Below are 19801 nucleotides of genomic sequence, written 5' to 3'. Positions count from 1 at the left end.
GGAGGGGGGGGGCGGCGGGTCGGCGCGGGTCGGGCGGGCGGCGCGGACGACGTTGACCGCACTAATTGGGCACGGTGTCGGCGGGAATCGAACGAATTGCCGCGACGAGATCGAACGGCGCGCGCGCGCACCCGGCGGGTCCCCCCAATCCTCCGTCCGCGCCCGCAGCGCGGCCACGAGCGCGTCCACGCGCTCGTCCCGAGGCCCCGCCCGCTCCGGCGGCAGGGGGATGATCCCCCGCCCCCTTCCTGGTGAAGGCGCCATCGGGCAATGCCCGACGTGTGTGTGTCCGATCGCGGGAACGCGCGCGACGCGACGCTTGGACCTTTAGAGCCACGCGATGAGAAGATCTACCAAGTGGCTTCAACCAGCAGAGTGCCGACTATCATATTGAGACCCAATGTTACGACCACCGATCGACGCGATTGACCGATGAACCGATCGAGGCTTCAAATCGTGTTCGTGCCTGGCTCCGTCCGCGCGCGCGCTCGGCGCGCCACACGCCCCAGCGCGCGCTCGCCGTCGTCGTCGGGATGTCGTGCGAATTCGAGCGGCAGCTCGCCGCGGTCCAGGTCCGTCGTCTCCCCAGCCCGTCCCCCCTCCCCCCCGCGCGCGGCGTCCGACCGGTCGTCGTCCGATCGACGCGCGCGCTCCCGCGGTCGATCGATCGAGCGGGGGACCAACCCTAAGCGATCGATCGATCGAGACGCGCGCGCGGACCGAAACGTCGAATCATGAACGCGCGCCCCCGCGAGCGTCTCTCACGCGCCGCCTCCTCCTCCCCGCCGCCGCCGCGCAGGAGCGACTCGCGGGCGTCGTCTCGAGCTCGGACGACGTCGCGTCCGCGGCGCCGAGGGCGCTGTCCGGATCCGCGCCGAACCTCGTCGTCGCCGACGACGGAACCCCAGGCGCGGAGAACACGTCCGACGCCAAGCAGCTCGTCGAGCAAGCGCTGTGCTGCGTCCTGCACGAGCTCGTCGTCGACGCGGGCGAGGCGAGGGCGCCGTTCATGGAGTACGCCGGGAGAGAGGGCGGCAAGAAGAAGAAGGTGAAGGCGTCGTCGGCGTCGCTGCCTCGACTGTTAGATCTCTCGTTGACGCTCAGCGAGTGGGGCGTGTGCGATCACGGCGTCGTGTTCACCGTCCTCGAGCAGCTCGTGGAGTGCTGCACGATCGCGGACGCGCAGGACGTCTTCACGTGGATCGAAGGCAAGCGCACGCGTCTGAACGCGGACGTCTTGTGGCGCCGAGGGAAGCTCATCATGCTTCGGACGTGCAACGACCTCCTTCGAAGGCTTTCCAAAACCAACGACGCCACGCTTCGCGGCCGCGTGCTTCTGTTGCTCTCGTCGCTGTACGCGCTGAGCGAGCGGAGCGCGCTGAATCTCGCGGGGAATTACAACCGCGCGAACGTCACGACGCTGGACGAGCTCGAGGTCGGAACAAACGGCGCGGAACAGGGCGGCGGAGGAGGGAAGGGGAAGGGGAAGGGGGACGACGACAATGAGGTGCGTTCTATACACTGGTTCCCATACGACCGCGATCGCGTGGTGAACGCCGATCCTTAAGGACTTTTCCCGGCGCGTCTCTCCGCCCACCCCACGGTTTCAATCCCCGCCCTCGACGCCTTTCAACTCCACCTGACGCCTTTGAACTCCACCCCGACATTCGCTTGTATGGAACGACCCTGATAAGGACGAGGACGCCATGGAGACGGACGACGCGGCGAAAACGAACGCCCCCGTGGTGGACGTGCGGTTCTACAAGACGTTCTGGTCGCTGCAGACGTTCTTCCAGAACCCGAACGTCGCGCTCGGCGTCGCCGGCGGGTGGGACGCGTTCTACGCCGCGTTTCAGGCTGTGTTGGATAACTTCGAGACGCACCGGCTGGACGCGTCGGACGAGACGGCGGCGACGACGGCGGAGGAGAGCGCGCTGGGGGTCAAGTATCTCACCGCGGCGCCGCTGCTTCAGCTGCAACTCCGCGACCCCGCGTTTCGGCGATCTTTCCTGCTTCAGTGCGCCATCCTCCTCGGGCACTGCGAGGGCCCGCCCGCGCTGCCCAAGGTGAAGCGCGACCAGGTGGCGAAGGCCAAGGCGCGGGTCATGGCGGCGACGGCAGCGACGCCGCCCAACGCGCGCGGCGTCGAGTTCGCCGAGTTCGTCGCCGCCGCGTTGAAGCGCGAGGTGTATTGGGTGGGATGGAAGAAGGACAACTGCAAGGACTTTCAGCGCGCGTCCGAGCCGCGGCCGCCGCCGAAGCCGCCGCCGCCGGTGATGCGCAAGCGCCCGCGGCTGGGGACGAAGCAGCCCGCGGTGCCCCCGGAGAAGCGCGTGAAACTGGGCAACCCGGAGCTCGACCGCCTGTGGAATCTCTCCGTGGACAACGCGTCTTCGCTGCGCGAGAAGAAAGCGGAGGAGACGTCGATGGCGACGTTTTTACAGCCCGTCCTGGACGACATGGACCCGGAAGCGCAGATCGAGGAGGCGTACAAGCAGAAGAACGACAAGGTGTTCGTGTGGAAGGCGTTGAGGATGATCGCGAAGGAAAACCTCTCGGCGTTTTCCAAGCTGGGGACGGATGACATGGAGGCGGTGGTTCCGGGGTTGCTCGGCGTGGAGCCGCCCGGGGGGGGCGGGGAGAAATCGGAACCGGAACCGGAACCGGAACCGGAACCGGAACCGGAACCGACCGGCGGCGGCGAGGAGGAGGAGGAGGAGGGCAAGGCGGAGGACGCCGCGAAGACCGAGAGCGGGGAAAAAGGCGGGAAACCCCGGGACGGGGACGGGGACGGGGACGGGGACGGGGACGCCGCGGCGGCGGTGGCGAAAGCCGTGGAGGCGCTCGAGGCGAAAGTCGCCGCGGACGCCGCCGCGCGTTCGGACGAAGGGAACGTCGACGACGCGTCCATGGAGCAAGAAGCCGAGGACCTGCCGGAGTAGACGGAGCGAGAGAGACCGGAGAGGAGGCTGGCGTCTGGTTTGTTTTTTTTTCGTTCCGATTCCGATTCCGTCTCGCCCGTCGTCATCGCTCTACGCTTCTCTATTTCTTCTCTCACGCTCGCCCGGGTTCCTCCGGGTCCGGGACGTCTTCGTCCGCGACGTCGTCGATGTCCTCGTCATCCTCGACGTCCGGCGCGGTCGCGAGCTCCTTCAGCTTCGTCTTCACGTCCGCGGGCGCGGCGTCGACGAACGGAAACATCCACAGTTTCTCCGTCTCCGCTTTCTCCGCGTCGCGCAAAAAGTTGTTATTCACGAGGAACCGAAACACCTGGAGCAGGCGCGAGCGCGAGACGCGGACTTCCTTCGCGAAGAGCTTCTTCAGGAGCGTCGGCTGCGGCGGTCGTTGCGGTTGGTTTCCGTGCGCGCCGCCGCCGCCGCCGCCGCCGCCGCCTTGGCCTCGGCCTCCCTTTCCCGGTTTGTTTTTCCGCTCGGGGCGCTCGTGCGAGAAGCGACACTTCGCGCCGGACTTGCACTGGCCGCGTAGAAAAAACCGACAGGTCCGAGGCGTTTTCGCGCCCGTCCCACCGTCTCCATCGCCGCCGTCGCCACCGCCGTCGCCGTCGTGCGCGTCTCCTCCTTCCCGTCGCGGCGCTTTCGCTTTCCCCCCGTCGTCGTCGTCGTCGTCGTCGTCGTCGCGCGCGCCGCGTTTCCTGCCTCTGCCTTTGATGCCTCTCCCGCCGCCCTTCCCTCTTCCCCCTCCTCCTCTTCCCCTTCCTCCTCCTCCTCCGCCGCCGCCGTCGACGTCCCCGATCTCCTCGCTCGCGTCGTAATGCCCCAACGCCCTCTGCGCGGCGAGCACCTCCTTCAACCGCGCTCGCCTCGCCGCGTCGGCGCCGCCGTCGTCGTCGCACGCCTCCCCGCGCGAGGCTTCGCGTCGAAAGGAAAGTTTGATGAAAGGCGGAGTCGAAAGGTTGAAAGGCGTCAGAAGCGGAGTTGAAAGGCCCCGAGGGCGGGGATTGAAAGCAGCGAGGGGTCATGGGCGGAGAGACGCGCCGGGAAGTAAAGTCCTTAAGGATCGGCGTTCACCACGCCGACGCGGTCGTATGGGGACCAGTGTGAATATGAACGCGCCTTTCTCCGCCGCGCGTCTCCGCTTGGCGTCGACGGCGGCGCTCGACGGCCAGTTCTTCGCGCGCTCGGCGCGGTACGCGCGCACGTCCTCCGGGAGCGACGCGACGTCCACGGGCTTGACGACGGGGATCTCGTCGATGGTCGGGAACGTCACGCCCTTCTCGGTTGGTTTCGACGGTTGACGTTCCGTCTTCTTCGCGTCCGCCGGCGGCGGCGGCGGCGGCGCCGACGCCGGGGTGCCGCCTTTTTTCGCGCGATCGATCGAATTCGGATCGGCGTCGCCGTCCCCGCGCGCGTCGTCCCCGGAAGGTTCCCCGCCCTTCCCCTCGCCGCTTCGTTTCGTCGTCGTCGTCGGCGGCGCGGGCGCGCTCGCGGGCGCGGGCGGCGGCGCGACGGGTCCGCCGCCGACGGCGCTGCCGTCGCGGAATCGGTAGCAGCTCGTCGTCGTCGTCGTCGTCGTCTCCCGCGGCGGCGGCGGGCGCGGTCCGCCGCCGTACCAATTCCCTCGCGACGACGGCGCGTTCGCGTTCGCGTTCGCGTTCGCGTTCGCGTTCGCCGTCGCCATCTGCGACCCCCACTGCATCGCCGCGGGCTGCCCCCACGCCGGCGCCGACGGCGCCGGCGGCGGCGCCGCCGTCGCCCAGTGATGGTGGTGTTGTCGTTGTTGCCCGCCCATCGTTTGCTCCGGCTGTAGGTACTGATACCCGCCGTTCGCGGTCGGCATCACGTACATCATCTGGTACCCGGGCGGCGGAGGTTGATGATGCCCGGGGGGGTACGCGCCGCCGGGCGGCGGCGTCGGCTGCATATCGCGCGCGCGGACGACGAGTGATGGCGCGCGTCGCTACGATTACAGGTCAACAGAATCTCGTCTCGTCCAAAAATTCTCGTCTCGTCTCGCTCTCGGCGCGTCGTCGCGCATCACACGGCGTTCGACGCCCCCGCCCCTTCCGCCGCCTCCTCCTCCTCCTCCCCCGGAGCCTCCCTCTCCGCTTCACTGATCTCCACCCAGCACGCGCCGTTCCCTAACGTCATGCACACGATCCACAGGTACTGCACTGGGGCGATCATGTGCTCCTGAGCGTCGAGGGAGGGGAGGTCCGCGCGAGGCGACGCGCGTCGGGGTGGAGTTGAAAGGCGTCAGATGGAGTTGAAAGGCGTCAGTTGGAGTTGAAAGGCGTCGAGGTGTGTCGGGATTGAAAGCGAGCGGTGGGCGGAGAGACACGACGGCAAAAGTCCTTAAGGATCGGCGTTCACCACGCCGACGCGGTCGTATGGGGACCAGTGTATAGAACGAACGTCGGGGGCGCGTCAGACGGCGTCGCGACTGGAGGCGTACAGTAAAAAAAACCGACGACGCGCGGCGCGGGCGGAGAGAAACCGAACGCGACGCTCGCAAAAGTCCTCGGCGAGGAACGCGGTCGGACGGGGACCAGCGCGATGTGCGGACGCGCCTCTTTGCCGAGCTCGTACATCATGAGCCCCCAGACGATCGCCACCGGGACCATCGCGCCGAGGAGTCCGAAGAGGACGACGCGTTTGAATCGACGCCCTCTCTCGAACGTCGCGCTCGGCCACGGCGTCTCGGGTCCTCCTCCTCCGGTAACGCTCCCCGTGGCTGCGTTATCCGAGGTATCGCTACTGTTACCCTCTTCTATTGTCGCTGTCACTGCTGCTAACGCTCCGCTTCCGACCGTTTCTCCCGTCGACGTCGCGAGCGACGTCACCGTCGCCATCGCGCTCGACGTGAGCCAGACGTTGCACTGCCAAAAAAAAAGCGAAAACGTCTCGACGGTCAGTCACTACGGCGGGCGTCGAAAGCGAAGCGCGGGGTCGAGAGCGCCGACGACGGGCGGGGTCGAAGAGCGTCCTACTCGCGAAACAAACGGGACGACGTGAGGCTGGGTCGGTCGTCGCACCATCCCGCAGATGAAGAAGACGAACGCGGCGGCGCCGTGAACGAAATACCCCGGCCACGGATCCCCAAGCGACACCCACACGACGAGGAGGAAGCACGGCCCCGCGACGAGCGCGAGAGGCTCCATCTTGCGCAGCGCGGGGATGCTCGGTCGGTGCGTCGGCGTCGGCGTCGGCGTCGGCGCGGCGTTCGCCGCCGACGGGGAGGAGGAGGAGGAGGAGGGACGATGATCGTCGTTCGTCGCTCGACCGTCAAACGCCCCCGACGTCGTCGTCGTCGTCTCTCGTCCTCCTCGTCGCCTCGCCCACGCCGCGTCCGCGAGTCGAAGCAGCGACGCGTGCGATAGGAGTATCGTGACGAACCACAGGACCCCGCACGGGGTCCCGAGCGCGATGAACACCGCGCGCTCGGGCCACAGGACGCCGCTGTAGCTCACGACCGGCGCGGCGTCGCCGCGGTCGTCGCAGTAATCCTCGTCGTCGTTCGTCCCCAGACACGCCTCCTCGGGCGCGTCCTCGCCGCGTCCGATCATCATGGTGCTCATGACGGCCGCGACGAAGACGAGCGTCGCGCCCGCGGCGACGAGCGGGACGCGGTGCGCGCGTCCTCTGGCGACGCGTTCGACGGCGAGGAGGACGGGGCGCGAGAGCCATCCGCCGTCGCGCGGGCCTGGGGGCTTCGCGGGGGCGGCCGCCATGGCCGCGCGCGCTCCGAACACTGATGACGACGACGAGAGCTCGCGCGGAAACCTCGGAGAAACCGACGCCGACGAGCGACCGCCGAACAAGCGAGAAGAGTGCCGACCACCCTCACTAGCAACTTACCCTAATCTGGCACTCGTTCATTCGACGTCGCGCGCGCGCCGGGTCCGCGACGACCGGTCGCGATGCCCGAAGACCCCGAACGCTTCGGCGGCGCGGCCCCGCCTCCCGACTACGACGACGACGGCGTCCTCCCCGCGCGGCGCTCGCCCCCGGGGGAGATCGCGCGCGCGTTTGAAAACCTGCGCGCGTTCCCGGACCTGAGCGCGAAGGAGCGCGCGCGATGCGTCCACCTGGACGCGCGAGGGAACCGCATCGCGAGCGTACCTCGCGGGCTTCTCTCCTCGCTCGCGTCGCTCGAGCGCGTCACGATCACGGGGAACGCGCTGACCGCGTTCCCGGATGATCTCGCGGCGTGCGCGAGGCTGACGGAGATGTACGCGGGCGCGAACCGCGTCGCGGACGTCGCGATCGCGTTCGCGGTTCCAAATCTCGCGCACCTCGGCGTCGGTGAGACTGCTTCCCATACGACCCCGTTCGCGTGGTGCACGTCGTTCCTTAAGGACTTTCCCCGTCGTCACTCTTCACCCGCGCTTCCCTTTCAACGTTTGACCGGTGAGACGTTCGACTGACCGACGCGTTCCCGATCGCTTCGCCCAGCGCACAACGAGATCGAGTCGCTGCCGTCCGACGACGCGACGCTGACCGCCGCGACCGAGCTGCAGTCGCTCGATCTGACGCACAACCGCCTCGTCGGCGTGAACGAAACGCTTCGAAAGCTGGCGTTACTCCCGAACCTGAAAGCGCTGTCGCTGGCGGGGAACCCGCTGTGTCTGACGCCCGGATACTGTCGCGAACGCGTCGCGGACGCGCTGCCGGAGTTGATTTACCTCGACGGCGTGCGCGTGCCGCGCGGCTCGAGAGCGAGCTCGAAGGGCGCGAAGGAGGGCGCGGACGGAGACGAAGACGCGGCGGCGACGGGTGACGTGGCGTGTGACGTGGCAGCGGGCGACCAATCGGGAGAGGGGGATGGAGACGACGCGGCGGGCGTCGACGCGTCGTCGCGCGCGCCCGAGCCGGCGCGGGAGCCGACGACGGTGTCGTTCCGAGTGACGCTCTCCGAGCTGTCGTTCGCGCCCGACCCTCCGGAGCGTGAACCCGAGCCGGCGGCGGCGGCGGAGGGCGGAGAGGGAGGTGGCGTGGCAGGTGACGTGGCAGGTGACGTGGCGGCGGGCGACGAATCGGGCGACGCGCCGGCGCCGGCGCCGACGGACGACGCCGAGTTTTTCGTGTCGTATCGCCTCCCCGGCGTGGACGGGCCTCTGCAAACCCCGCGGGAGCGCCGCACGCCGTCGGCGATCGATCCGGAGGCGGGCGACGGAGGAAGAGAGCCGCCGACGGACGGCGACGACGGCGAAGCCGCGGCGGAGACGGATAAGGAGGATCCGATGACGGCGCTGGCGCGACTGCCGATTTCGCATCTCACGCGGGACGCGTTCGAGCGCGGGATCGTGTTCGAGCTGGTGCGCGCGGACCCGCTCCCGAAGCCGAAGCCGAAGCCGAAGGATGAGGCGCGCGCGGAGGAAGGTGAGACGGCGGGTGACGTGGCGGGCGACGTGGCGGGCGACGTGGCGGGTGACGTGGCGGGCGACGACCGATCGGGCGACGCCGCGGAGGCGGAGGCGGCGCCGGAAGACTCGGATCCGGAGGCGACCGAAGCCGCGCTCCTGGAATCCAAATCCGTGAAACTCCTCCGCGTCGTCGGCACCGCGACGGTGCGCTTGAAAGACTTCGTCGCCGAGGCGAGCGCGGGAGCGCGATCGAGCGGGGAGCCGAGGACGACGACGGCGAGGCTCTCGTTCCGACCGCCGAAGGTTTTATTCGGCGACGCGAAAGTGGGTGCGGTGAAGCTCGCGTTCGAGGTGCGTTCTATACACTGGTCCCCATACGACCGCGTTGGCGTGGTGAACGCCGTTCCTTAAGGACTTTTCCCGGCGCATCTCTCCGCTCATCCCTCGCTTTCAATCCCCGACCTCGACGCCTTTCAACTCCAACTGACGCTTTTCAAATCCACCCCGACGTCGCTTTGTATGGAACGGCCCTGAGGACGCGCCGACGCCCGAGGCGGTGGGCGAGGCGACCGCGGAGATGACGCTGCACGCGCCGTGGCCGGAAACGCCGGCGAGCGCGAAGGGCGAGGGCGAGGGCGAGGGCGAGGACGGCGAGGCAGCCGCCGCAGCGGAGTAGAGACGACTACGGGAGTTTTGGTTTTGGGCGATCGCGACGAAAGCGAGGGTAACCTTATGTAGCCCTAAGTTGTTATTACACGTGTAGTCTCTAGCTAGACGAATAAACTAAAGATAGTTAACCACCACCATCAGGTCTCCCCGCCGCGGCTGCCGCTGCCGCTGCCGTCCTCTCCTCTAACCGCCCACTCCGCGGCTGCGAAGTACGCGATCGTCGTCGCGTACGACGCGTAATAGAACGCGTCCGCGAGAGACTCCGCGCCGCTCGCGTCGTCGACGAGACCGACCGCGCCCCCCGCGAACGCGACCGCGCGCAACGCTGATGCGGGCGATGCCATGCGCGATATGTATGTTCATCGGTCAGTCGAAGGGAGACCAGCGCGATCGACTACGTATTGAAACCGAGCGGTGCGGTGGGTGAAAAGAAACGTTTGTACCGCGGGGATAGACGAACGCACCCGAGTACGCCGGTCGCTGCGCGGCGACCCACGCGCCGGCGGCGACGTGCCTCGCCGCCCACTTCTTATGCTCCGAAAACGCCCCCTCCCTGGCCGTTTTCCCCGTCTGAACCCCAGTAAACACGAACCACGCCGCCAGCCCGCGCAACCCGACCGCGTTCACCGGCACGGGTCCGTAAACCCTCGCGTCGATCGCGTCGGCGAGACCCCCCGCGTGCCCTCCAAAGTCGTGAACGTCCGCGGGCAATCCGTTCGCGTCGATGAGCGCGTAGCCCCACATGAGCGCCGCCGCGGCGAGCAACATCGCTCGACCTCCCCACCGATGCCACGTCGCGCCGGCGACCTCTCGGCTCCTCGGGTGCAGCTGCCACGCGGAGAGGACGCACCACGCCGCGCCCGGGAGCGCGTGCGTCAACTGGGCGAAGCGATCGGGAACGCGTCGGTCAGTCGAACGTCTCACCGGTCAAACGTTGAAAGGGAAGCGCGGGTGAAGAGTGACGACGGGAAAGTCCTCAAGGAACGACGTGCACCACGCGAACGGGGTCGTATGGGAAGCAGTCTCACCGCGGGCAATCGACCGAGCTCGTTATATTTCGTGATGAGCGACGACGGGCCGAACACCTCGGCGAGGTGCAGCGCGTCGTACAGCGACGCGACGAGCGCGTCGTGCGACGGAATCCCGGTGTACAGCGACCCGGGGAACGGGCCGAGGACCCACGCGGTCATGAACGCCGCGCCGCCGGCGACGTACGGGTGCAGAAGGGAGAGTCTATCTTCGATCGTGCCGTCGGCCTTCTTCGCGGCGCTTCGAACGACGACGCGCGGAGGTCGACGACGCCGACCGCCGACGCGGGGACGAGGAAGGACGCGACGCGCGCGCGCGAGGAGGAGCGTCGCGGACGTCATCCTCCGCGCCGACAGACGCCTCTCGACGCGCGGACGAGATGTGTCGACAGACGTCTACGTCTCAGCTGGTCGTCCTGATCTATAGACTACAGTTCATCGGTCAGTTGAAAAGGGACGCGATCAAATGTTGAAACCGAGTGGTGGGTGAAAAGCGTTACAGTAGTAGGAACGCACCAAATTCCTCGGCCCGGTCAACGCAACGCCCGATAGATCAATGATTTCACAACGAGCGCGCTCGGCGTCATGGGGTGCGGCGCCTCGAAGGGCGCGGACGCGCCCGGGACGTCCCCCGACGCGTCGCGGAAGAAGAACGCGAAGAAGAAGAAGAAGAGAGGCGTCGAGCCGCCGGACGCGGACGCGGACGACGACGAGTGGTGGAAGCCGACGACGAAGTTGGAAGAGTTCAACGCGCGCCTCGGCGAGACGCTCGCGACGCTCGCGCGGCACGCCGCGGCGGCGACGGTCGACGCCTCGTCCTCCGTCGCGGCGGCGGCCGCGGCGTCGAGCGCGTCCTCGCGGAGGTCGACGACCGTCGCGATCGAGTTCTGGAGCGGCGACGAGGAGGCGGAGGAGGAGGAGGACGACGAGTCGTCGTCGACGGCGCCGCGGCCGCGGCCGAATCGCGCGTTCGCGACGTCGTGCGAGCGCGGCGGCGTCGCCGCCGTCGCCGCTTCCCTGTCCTCCCCCGCCACGCTCGTCGCGCTCCGCCGCGTCGACCTCGCGATCCTGTACGACGAGCTCAGGGCTGGGGAGAAGAAGGACGCGCGCGGGGGGGGGTTCGTGGACGCCGACGCGCTCGCCTCAGGTGCGTTCTATACAAAAGTTTTTCACCCACCGCTCGGTTTCAACATTTGATCGCTCCCCCTTTCAACTGACCGGTGAACTGTTTTTGTATGGAATGGCCCTCAGCGTTGCGAAAGATCGACCGGGCGGAGATTGCGGGCACCACCGCCGACGCCGCCGGCGACGCGTTCGACGACTGGACGATGAAGCACGCGCTGTTCCGCGCCGTCGACGAGGACGGAGCGAGCGTTTCGAGGATCGCCGACGTCGTCGCCGCGATGCAGGTGTTGTGCGGCGGCGGCGGCGGCGGCGCCGCCGCGGAAAAGCTGCGGACGGCGTTCGAAGCGCACGCGCGCGACGACGACGAAGCCGCGGCGGCGGCGGCCGCCGCCGGCGCCAAACGCGGCACGCTCTCGAAGACGCGCGTGATGGCGCTACTCGACGGCGCGGTGTGCGCGGGCGTCAGAGCGATGCGCGCGTGTTTGGAAGACCAGACGCGGAGGGACGCGCTGGCGACGCGCGCGGTGAAGTCGCCGACGAAACGGTTCATGAGGAGGCGTTTAATGAACGGCGCGGGCGGGGACGGCGGCGGCGGCGGCGGAGACGCGGACGACGGGGAAGACGACGCGGACGCGGCGCCCGAGCCCACCGTCGCGGTGTCGATTCCGACGGGCGAGGCGCGCGCCGGCGCCGGGGCGCCCGGGGCGCGGGCGCCGTCCATAACGCTCAGGCGCGTCCTATACACTGGTCCCCATACGACCGCGTTCGCGTGGTGAACGCCGTTCCTTAAGGACTGGACTTTTCCCGTCGTCTCTCTCCGCCCACCCCTCGCTTTCAATCCCCGCCATCGACGCCTTTCAACTCCGCTTCTGACGCCTTTCAACTCCACCCCGATATCATCACTCGTATGGACAATTACTCTCAGAGTCCCGAGGCACATGGTGCTCGGGAACGCGAACGAGGCGCTCGTGTACGCGTACGACACTTTGGACGTCTCCGACTTTTTGAACGGGATCGTCGACGAGATGTTCGCGCGCGCGGACGTCGACTTCACCGGCGCGATCGATTGGCGCGGGTTCCTCTCGTACGCGCGTTGTAACGCTTTTCTCACCGCGTGGTTCGGCGACCTCGGCGGCGCGGGCGGAGTCCTCTAGCTAGCCAGTAGGGCTCGTGTAGACGTATTAGATAGAAGAGTATGAAAGTACTTTCGAAAGTACCTCCGTAGATAGGTAGTAGGAAGTACTTTACGGAGGACGCCATGTCCCGCGCGGGGAGCGATGGCGCAGGCGCCGCGAGGCGCCGCGAGAACTGAGCTCTCGTTGATGACTGCACATCTGTTCTTTTCTTTTCATCAAGTCGCGTGCCGACGGCGCGGCCATCTTCCGCGACCACCTCCTCCACGATCGACCGACCGCAGCGCCATCTTCCCGCCGTACATTCGGACGCCGCGCACGAGCGCGTCGACGATCAAACGTGTAGAACGCGCGTCTATCCAACCCGCGCGTCGTCGAATCAAACGCAGACGCCGGCGTCGGCGCCGGAACCACGATGAGCGCCGATGCGACAGAGTGAAAGGTGATTTGAATATGAAGGGATCGACCCTTCAACCACCACAGCCGACGACCACGCGTGCGACATCGGTTAAAAATAAATAATTGAAATTGCATATGTACAATTATGTAAGGATAGACTCGGAGGACTGACGGTCGACGCGTTCGCGCCCGCCGAAGTGAGCTATAAGGGCGCATTTGCCAGGCTCAGGTCACCCCTTCCACACTCTCGGCCGATGTAAAATATGTACACACGCACGACAAGGAGGCCACGCGCGATGAAGCGCAAAAACTCGGTGATCGCTCGCTCACACGTGCACGGCGCCGTACTTGGTACCCTCGACGAGCGGCGTTTCTTCGTCCGCCCCGACGCGGCTGCGGCGGCGGCGAGATTTGTTGAACAAAACTCCCGCGACGGCGGCGACGGCGGCGAGCGCGACCACGGGCGCGCCGACGCGAGTCACGGACGATTTCATCACCGCCGAGGCGGCGGCGCCGAGGAACGCAGCGGTGGTGGTCGTGGAGTTGCTCTGCTCCGCGGTCACGTTGTACGTTCCGTCGCTGGATTTAGTAACCGTCGTCGTGAACGTGAGGCCATCGACGACGTTGTCGAATGTCGCGGTGATATCCGCGGCCCCGGATCCAGTGGCTTCTTCGTCAGCTTCTTCTTCGACGTCGTCTTCGCGGTTCGTCTGAAAGACGTACGCGGACCCGGAGTTGGAGCCCTTGTCGTCGTCATACTTCGCGCTGACGACGATGAGGGAGCCGGACACCGCGACGGAAAAGCCGAAAAGATCGGACGCCGCGCCGTCCGCCGCGGTGAGCTTCGCGAGCTGCGTCACGGCGCCGTCCGCGCCCTTCTCGAACACGTACGCGGCCCCGGAGGCGGAGCCCTTGTCGTCGTCATATATCGCGCTGACGACGATGAGGGAGCCGGACACCGCGACGGAGTAGCCGAACTGATCGACACCCCAGCCGTCCGCCGCGGTGAGCTTCGCGAGCTGCGTCACGGCGCCGTCCGCGCCCTTCTCGAACACGTACGCGGACCCGGAGTTGGAGCCCTTGTCGTCGTCATATATCGCGCTGACGACGATGAGGGAGCCGGACACCGCGACGGACCAGCCGAAGTTATCGTCCGCCGCGCCGTCCGCCGCGGTGAGCTTCGCGAGCTGCGTCACGGCGCCGTCGGCGCCCTTCTCGAACACGTACGCGGACCCGGAGTTGGAGCCCTTGTCGTCGTCATATTCCGCGCTGACGACGATGAGGGAGCCGGACACCGCGACGGACCTGCCGAACTGATCGCCCCCCCAGCCGTCCGCCGCGGTGAGCTTCGCGAGCTGCGTCACGGCGCCGTCCGCGCCCTTCTCGAACACGTACGCGGACCCGGAGTTGGAGCCCTTGTCGTCGTCTCCATTCGCGCCGACGACGATGAGGGAGCCGGATACCGAGACGGACCAGCCGAAGTAATCGTACGTCGCGCCGTCCGCCGCGAGGAGCTTCGCGAGCTGCGTCGCTTCAAACGCGTCTTCGCCGAGCAACGCGACCGCGGCTTCTTTTTGGACTCTTTGTTCCAAATACGCCGCGTCCGCGGCGGCGGCGACGCCCATGACGACGAGGACAAACGCGACGAGCGCGCGGGTCACGAACCCGGAGGAACTCCCGCGGTTGTTACGCTTCTGAAGACGACGAGAAGAGAGGAAGGCGGGTGGGAGACGTGACGTTCGTCGTCAGTACGAAGAACGCTCGCGAGCGGGCGGATTTAAAAAAAAGCCGTTCCCGAAACTGTTCCGCAACTGAAGTCGCGTCTCGAAGCGCGAACAGATCTACAACGTTGTACGTGTACGTGTACACGTAACAGATTTGTGATGATGTGATGATGATTTGTGTGAAAGGTCGCGCACGATTTTCGCGAAAGGTCGCACACGATGATTGAAAACCTGGGACCGGACACTCCGGAATGGTTCGTTCACGCGACGACGCGACGACGCGATCGCGTGGACGGGGGTGTCAACGGGACGAAACGCACCGTGGAAGGCATCTTCGTCGTGAAATCGACTCGACGGCTCGCGCTCGAGGGGAAGGGAGCGCGCTTTAGAAGCGCGATATTATTTGACGCGGGATCGGGGACTCTACCCCGCGAAAAAGGTCCGGTCGATCGATCGACGGGCGCGGAAAGCGTTCTGTCGCGCGCGACGCGACGGTGTCTGTTCGCGTGTGCGCGCGGAGCGTCGATGCGAACGCGGGCGGGCGGTGCACTTCAGGTCACCGGTCGATGCGGCGGTCGCGATGCGTGCGGCCGTGCGTCGAGAAGTGTGCCTCGTGCGGAGGGAAACGAGCCCTCTGTTAGGATTTTGTCGGGAAGAAGGCGAGCTTCCGACCGGATGGACCAGTATCGACGCTGACGATTTCACCCGACCTCCGGTATCAAATTCCCCCTTTCAAGCCTGCTTGAAGCACTCGGAATAATCGGCGTTGATGCGACAGAGGCGAGGGTCACGGTCAACCCTTTCCTCCAGTGCGGTCGCGGGTCGCGCCCAGAGGGAGACGCGCCGAGGACGACGCGATGGCTTCGTCGTCCGTCGCGCTCGCGCGCGCGACTTCGGCGTCGGCGTCGGCGTCGGCCACCCAGCGCGCGGGATCGTCGGCGTCGGCGTCGGCGATATCTGCTAAAGTACCTTCGAAGGTACGAAAGTACTTTCGAAAGTACGAAAGTACTTCGGCCTCAGAAGTCGTCGGGGTCCACGCACCCCGGGTCGTAGTCTTCCCCGGCTTTTTTCGCGGGCAACACGACGACGTCGAGCGCTCCAAACTTCACCGCGCCGTCGCTCGACCCCTCAAAAACCCTCGGCCGCTTCCCCGTGACGGACGCCACCTCGCGTCGCACGAGCTCCAACGCCTCCGCGCCCGCCGCGCCGCTCCGGAGGAGCACGGCGACGACGCCGCCGCGGCCGCCGCCGGTGATCTTCGCGCCGAACACCCCGCGGTTCGGGCCGACGTTCTTGCACGCGCGCACGATGGTGTCCGTGGCGTCGGACCCGAGGCCCAGGCGGCTGTACGCCGCGTGCGATTGGTACATGAGCTCGCCCATCAACGCCAACGTCTCGTCCGTTTCTTCCTGAGCCGCGGACGCGTCGAAGCCGAAGCCGCCGCCGCTTGCGCTCGCGCTCGACGCCGACGCCGATTCAATCGCGCGCGCCGCCAGCGCGAGCTTCGCGAACACGCGACAGCGGTGATGCTCGTACACCGGATGCGCGCCCGCGCCCGCGATGTCGTACCGCCCGTCCGGGTGCACCTTGGTGTGCGGCTCGTCGCCGTGCCTGTCCGCGAAGTGCGAGAGGAAAATTTTACCCTCCATGAAGCACCCCGCCGGCGGCAGACGCTCGGCGAACGCGGGCGAGTCCCACACGTGCGGGGGAATCTCCGTGAGATACTCCAGCGGTTTCGCGCTCAAGTCGTCGTCGAGCAAGCCGACGTCGACGTCGTCGTCCAGGGAGAGGTCGCGCATCTTCGCGCCGGGGACCTCCGATGGTGGCGCGCCGACGTTGTACGTCTTTTGCAGCATTCGACGCGCCATGAACGCCGAGACGCGAACGCACGCGTAGTCGGAGCCGGTGTGCAGGTTCAGATTCGGTCGCGCGCGGCCGTCGGTCCCCGCGCTCCACGGCCCGGTCCTCTCTTTGTTGCTGTGCTTCTCGCCGCTGTCGACGCCGACGACGGCGCACGCGCTCGGGAGCTTCGCGGTGCCTAAAAATTCCGCGGGGCGGCACGAGATCTTCAGGAGCTCATCCTTCACCCCCAACGCGACGGTCATCTGGTCCGCGAACGATGACAGGTGGAGGGTGATGATTCGTCAGTTCGCGCGCGTCCCGTGACGCGGTTGGACGACGTGCGGTGACGTGGCAGATCGTGTGGTCGGCACGCGAGGAAAAGAAGAAAAGAGGAAAAGAGGCGGGCGCGATGGGCTCGCGCGCGCGCCTGGTCCATGACCCCGCACGGGCTCCCGACGACGACGTTCTCAGCCTTCTGGCACGCGAGCGATAACTCCCTGGGCGAGAGCGTTACCCCCGCGATAGATAGCAGCGCGCTCGCGGTCGCCACCTCCAGCGCCGCGCTCGACGCGACGCCCGCGCCCTCCGGCACGTCCGACTCGACGTACGCGCAGAGCGTGTCGTGCGCCTTTTTATTCGACTGACGAGAGGCGTTCGATCGGCGGGCGACGTGGCGGCGGGAAGTGATGCGATTGGTTAGTAGTTTGATGACGTGGACGTTTCATTGGACGAGAGAGATTGACGGAGACGGCGCCGGCCCGTCGAAAGTCCTCAAGGAACGGCGTTCACCACGCGAACGGGGTCGTACGGGGACCGGCGTGAGATAAAACGCGGACGCGCCTTCACCGTCTTGTTGCGCGTGAACTTCACGCCGTGCTCTCGAAACAACACGAGCACGACGCCCGCGACGTACGCGGCCCACTGCGACGACAGCACCGTGTGCCCTTCCAGTCCTGTTTTCGTCGATCTCGCGTCGAAGAACGCCTTCGCGGCGTCGTACGTCATCGGTTTTGACGCGACGCCGTCCGCCGCGCCGAGGAGCTGAGGGTTGTTCCATACCATACGAGCGAACGTCGGGGTGGAGTTGAAAGGCGTCAGAAGCGGAGTTGAAAGGCGTCGAGGGCGGGTGTTGAAAGCGAGGGGTGGGCGGAGAGACGCGCCGGGCAAAGTCCTTCAGGAACGGCGTTCACCACGCGAACGCGGTCGTATGGGGACCAGTGTGAGATAGAACGCGCCTGATCCATGGGCATCTCGAACACCTCGCCGCGGTCGACCGCGGGCCCGTCGTCGTCGTCGTCGTCGTCGTCGTCGTCGTCGTTCTCCTTCTCCTCCTCCCCCTCCTCCGTCTTCTTCTTCTTCTTGTTCGTCGTCGCCGTCTTCTTCTTCTGCCGCGTCCGGGAGACGATGATGAGCTTGCCCGGGGTCGCGTCGTCCTCCACCCTGCGCTGCGCCGCGACGTGCGTCGCGACCGCGGTGGGGGATTGCACCACCGTCGCGCCGCTGTAGTCCGCGATCCCGCCCATGACGTCGATCCTCCCCGGCGCGCGCGTCACCTTCACGGGCTCGTCCCACTGGAACATCGCGGCGACGCGCCAGTCCGTCTTATCCCACGACGACGCCGCGTCGTCGCCCTCGAGGAGCTCCGATCGCGCGGGATCCGACGCGCTCGCGAACGCGCGGAGTCGATCGAGGAACGCGGTGGTGTCGCGCGGGAGAGGCGTCGGCGCGGTGGAGCTGGGGAGGATCGTCGGCGGCGGCGTCGTTCCGCGCGCGCCGGGGGACGACATCGCGGAGAGCGCTGACGGAGAGCGCGCGGTGACTCCGTCTCGGCGCGTCGACGGACTGACGACGCAGCGACGAACGCCTTCGATCATCGCGACTGCGGATGCGTCGCGTCGAACAAAACATATTATTCTAAGATCTCGTCTACCGCTGGCGCGCGCCTCCTCTCCCCGCGGCGCCCCTCCCCCCCCTCGCGCGCTCGCTCGGCTTGTACAAGTACGGATCCACCTCCTCGCCCCCAGCCCCCGCGCCGCCCGCGCCGTACTTCGCGTCGTACAGCTCCGCGGCCGCGCTCCCTATCAAGCACCCGAGCGTGAGCGCTTGCGCGTAGATGCGCGTGTGGAACACTCTCGCCGCGGCCGAGAGATGCGTCCGCGTGCTGTTCCACGCGAACGCGCCGGCGACGCCGCCGAGCCAGACGCCGCCGATCGTCCGGAGCTTGTGCTCCTTGCACCACGCCGCGATCGACGCGAGGTCCATCGAGGAAGCGGACCGCGCGCGGTGGGTGGCTCCTCCCGCGCGCCGCGCGCGTCGACGTGTGGAGGAGGGGACGAGGAGAGAGGAGCGCGCGTCGTCACCGGTCGCGCGGCTCGATCGGCACCGGGTCGGCCGCGGCGACGCCGACGCGACGTCGACTTTGAACGCGCCTTCGACAGCTTCGAGCGTCGCTCTGAAACGAACGTTGCCATTCCGTCCGCGCGCCGGCGCCGCGCAGGGATGGAGACGCCGCCGCCGACGCGCGCGCGCGATCGTCGCGCGCCGTCGACGCCGTCGACGCCGCGGCCGCGGTCGATCTTGCGGCCGAGCGGGTCGTTTCGAACGACGCGCGGCGGCGACGGCGCGATGCTCGCGGACGATCGACGACGACGGTCGAACGGCTCCGAAGCGACGAGCACGTGGCAGGCCGCGCTCGAGAGCTACTACGAGGACTGCGGCGGCGCGAAGGCGGCGAAGGCGGCGTCCGTCGCGCGCGAGCTCGAGTCCCCGACGTCGCCGACGAGCGTCCTCCTCGTCGACGCGATCGAGGACGACGCGCGGAGCGACGCGTCGAGTCCGAGCCCGCGCGTCTCATCGTCCGGCGTGCGCGAAAAAACCGTTGGCGTCGACGACGACGCGAACGACGACGACGACGCGACGACGCCGATGCCGCTTCCGCCGCGCGCGCGCCGCGTCTCCTTCGACTTCGACGTCGTCATCGACATCGGCCCGCTGCGGAAGCTCTCGCGCGAGAAGAACCCGCACTGGCCCGGGCAGGTCACGCTGCAGCGCGCGAAAAGCGACGTCTCGCGCGTCGTCGCCGCGCTCGCCGCCGCGTTCGCGTTTCGACGACCGCACGTCATCGCCGAGGCGCGATCCGCGAGGACGTGCAGACGACGACTGAAGGCGGGGAAGAGGAACGCGCGCGAGAACCGCGACTACAACATCCGGTTCAGCGAGCGAGACGCGGCGGTGACGCGCGCGCTGTTCGACGAGTTCGAGCGCGAGGACGGAGGACGGAGAGGAGGCGCGCGGGAGCGAGGAGAGACGAGGGACGACGCGAGAAGGTGACGACGCGACGACGACGTCTCCGCCCGCGGCGTCCGTTCGTTCGTCCGTCCGTCGACAGCGGCCGAGCGAGCGCGTAATAGGCGCTCGCCGCGAGGGGTTACTCGGTCGAGGTTTGTTTTATTATTACATCGTAGTGTACAACACCGATCGCTCGCGCGGCGGCGGGCGCGTCGTTCCTTTCCTTTCCTTTCCGTTCGCGCGGGTGGCGTCTGTCGAGAGAATTGAAAC

The 19801-nt window shown here is 67.3% G+C and overlaps 12 protein-coding genes across 12 annotated transcripts; 5 read left to right on the top strand and 7 right to left on the bottom strand.

Moving 5' to 3' along the window:
- Nucleotides 1–533: 533 nt before the first annotated feature.
- Nucleotides 534–2942, top strand: MICPUCDRAFT_42320 (uncharacterized protein; the record flags this gene model as incomplete). The annotated part of the gene is made up of 3 exons (XM_003062679.1): nucleotides 534–572; nucleotides 800–1507; nucleotides 1695–2942. The coding sequence occupies 3 exons, from the start codon at nucleotides 534–536 to the stop codon at nucleotides 2940–2942; spliced, it is 1995 nt and encodes a 664-aa protein (XP_003062725.1).
- Nucleotides 2943–3054: 112 nt separating this feature from the next.
- MICPUCDRAFT_52395 (uncharacterized protein) lies at nucleotides 3055–4881 on the bottom strand (the record flags this gene model as incomplete). The annotated part of the gene is made up of 2 exons (XM_003062432.1): nucleotides 3055–3869; nucleotides 4038–4881. The coding sequence occupies 2 exons, from the start codon at nucleotides 4879–4881 to the stop codon at nucleotides 3055–3057; spliced, it is 1659 nt and encodes a 552-aa protein (XP_003062478.1).
- Nucleotides 4882–5326: 445 nt separating this feature from the next.
- Nucleotides 5327–5809, bottom strand: MICPUCDRAFT_52394 (uncharacterized protein; the record flags this gene model as incomplete). Its single annotated transcript, XM_003062431.1, has 1 exon — nucleotides 5327–5809. The coding sequence occupies one exon, from the start codon at nucleotides 5807–5809 to the stop codon at nucleotides 5327–5329; it is 483 nt and encodes a 160-aa protein (XP_003062477.1).
- A 66-nt stretch (nucleotides 5810–5875) lies between these two features.
- MICPUCDRAFT_42318 (uncharacterized protein) lies at nucleotides 5876–6688 on the bottom strand (the record flags this gene model as incomplete). The annotated part of the gene is made up of 1 exon (XM_003062430.1): nucleotides 5876–6688. The coding sequence occupies one exon, from the start codon at nucleotides 6686–6688 to the stop codon at nucleotides 5876–5878; it is 813 nt and encodes a 270-aa protein (XP_003062476.1).
- A 1512-nt stretch (nucleotides 6689–8200) lies between these two features.
- MICPUCDRAFT_68801 (uncharacterized protein) lies at nucleotides 8201–9106 on the top strand (the record flags this gene model as incomplete). The annotated part of the gene is made up of 2 exons (XM_003062678.1): nucleotides 8201–8674; nucleotides 8859–9106. The coding sequence occupies 2 exons, from the start codon at nucleotides 8201–8203 to the stop codon at nucleotides 8997–8999; spliced, it is 615 nt and encodes a 204-aa protein (XP_003062724.1). The 3' UTR covers nucleotides 9000–9106.
- Nucleotides 9107–9129: 23 nt separating this feature from the next.
- On the bottom strand, nucleotides 9130–10362 carry MICPUCDRAFT_42317 (uncharacterized protein; the record flags this gene model as incomplete). The annotated part of the gene is made up of 3 exons (XM_003062429.1): nucleotides 9130–9317; nucleotides 9457–9871; nucleotides 10021–10362. The coding sequence occupies 3 exons, from the start codon at nucleotides 10360–10362 to the stop codon at nucleotides 9130–9132; spliced, it is 945 nt and encodes a 314-aa protein (XP_003062475.1).
- Nucleotides 10363–10605: 243 nt separating this feature from the next.
- On the top strand, nucleotides 10606–11921 carry MICPUCDRAFT_52390 (uncharacterized protein; the record flags this gene model as incomplete). Its single annotated transcript, XM_003062677.1, has 2 exons — nucleotides 10606–11167; nucleotides 11272–11921. The coding sequence occupies 2 exons, from the start codon at nucleotides 10606–10608 to the stop codon at nucleotides 11919–11921; spliced, it is 1212 nt and encodes a 403-aa protein (XP_003062723.1).
- A 162-nt stretch (nucleotides 11922–12083) lies between these two features.
- Nucleotides 12084–12299, top strand: MICPUCDRAFT_52389 (uncharacterized protein; the record flags this gene model as incomplete). The annotated part of the gene is made up of 1 exon (XM_003062676.1): nucleotides 12084–12299. One exon carries the CDS (start codon nucleotides 12084–12086, stop codon nucleotides 12297–12299), a length of 216 nt encoding a protein of 71 aa, XP_003062722.1.
- A 1091-nt stretch (nucleotides 12300–13390) lies between these two features.
- Nucleotides 13391–14194, bottom strand: MICPUCDRAFT_29310 (uncharacterized protein; the record flags this gene model as incomplete). The annotated part of the gene is made up of 1 exon (XM_003062428.1): nucleotides 13391–14194. A coding segment is annotated over one exon (804 nt), but the record flags the coding sequence as incomplete, so codon positions are not given.
- Nucleotides 14195–14829: 635 nt separating this feature from the next.
- Nucleotides 14830–17529, bottom strand: MICPUCDRAFT_48621 (uncharacterized protein). The gene is made up of 4 exons (XM_003062427.1): nucleotides 17479–17529; nucleotides 17084–17284; nucleotides 16674–16883; nucleotides 14830–16509 (listed from the first exon to the last, which is right to left on the bottom strand). The coding sequence occupies exons 1-4, from the start codon at nucleotides 17491–17493 to the stop codon at nucleotides 15418–15420; spliced, it is 1518 nt and encodes a 505-aa protein (XP_003062473.1). The 5' UTR covers nucleotides 17494–17529; the 3' UTR covers nucleotides 14830–15417.
- Nucleotides 17530–18280: 751 nt separating this feature from the next.
- Nucleotides 18281–18499, bottom strand: MICPUCDRAFT_9514 (uncharacterized protein; the record flags this gene model as incomplete). The annotated part of the gene is made up of 1 exon (XM_003062426.1): nucleotides 18281–18499. A coding segment is annotated over one exon (219 nt), but the record flags the coding sequence as incomplete, so codon positions are not given.
- A 243-nt stretch (nucleotides 18500–18742) lies between these two features.
- MICPUCDRAFT_52384 (uncharacterized protein) lies at nucleotides 18743–19573 on the top strand (the record flags this gene model as incomplete). The annotated part of the gene is made up of 1 exon (XM_003062675.1): nucleotides 18743–19573. One exon carries the CDS (start codon nucleotides 18743–18745, stop codon nucleotides 19571–19573), a length of 831 nt encoding a protein of 276 aa, XP_003062721.1.
- Between the last annotated feature and the right edge of the window lie 228 nt (nucleotides 19574–19801).

The sequence above is a fragment of the Micromonas pusilla genome (genome assembly GCF_000151265.4).
Source record: "Micromonas pusilla CCMP1545 genomic scaffold MICPUCscaffold_12, whole genome shotgun sequence".
Lineage (NCBI taxonomy): Eukaryota > Viridiplantae > Chlorophyta > Mamiellophyceae > Mamiellales > Mamiellaceae > Micromonas > Micromonas pusilla.
This window is presented reverse-complemented; position numbering and strand designations above follow the sequence as displayed.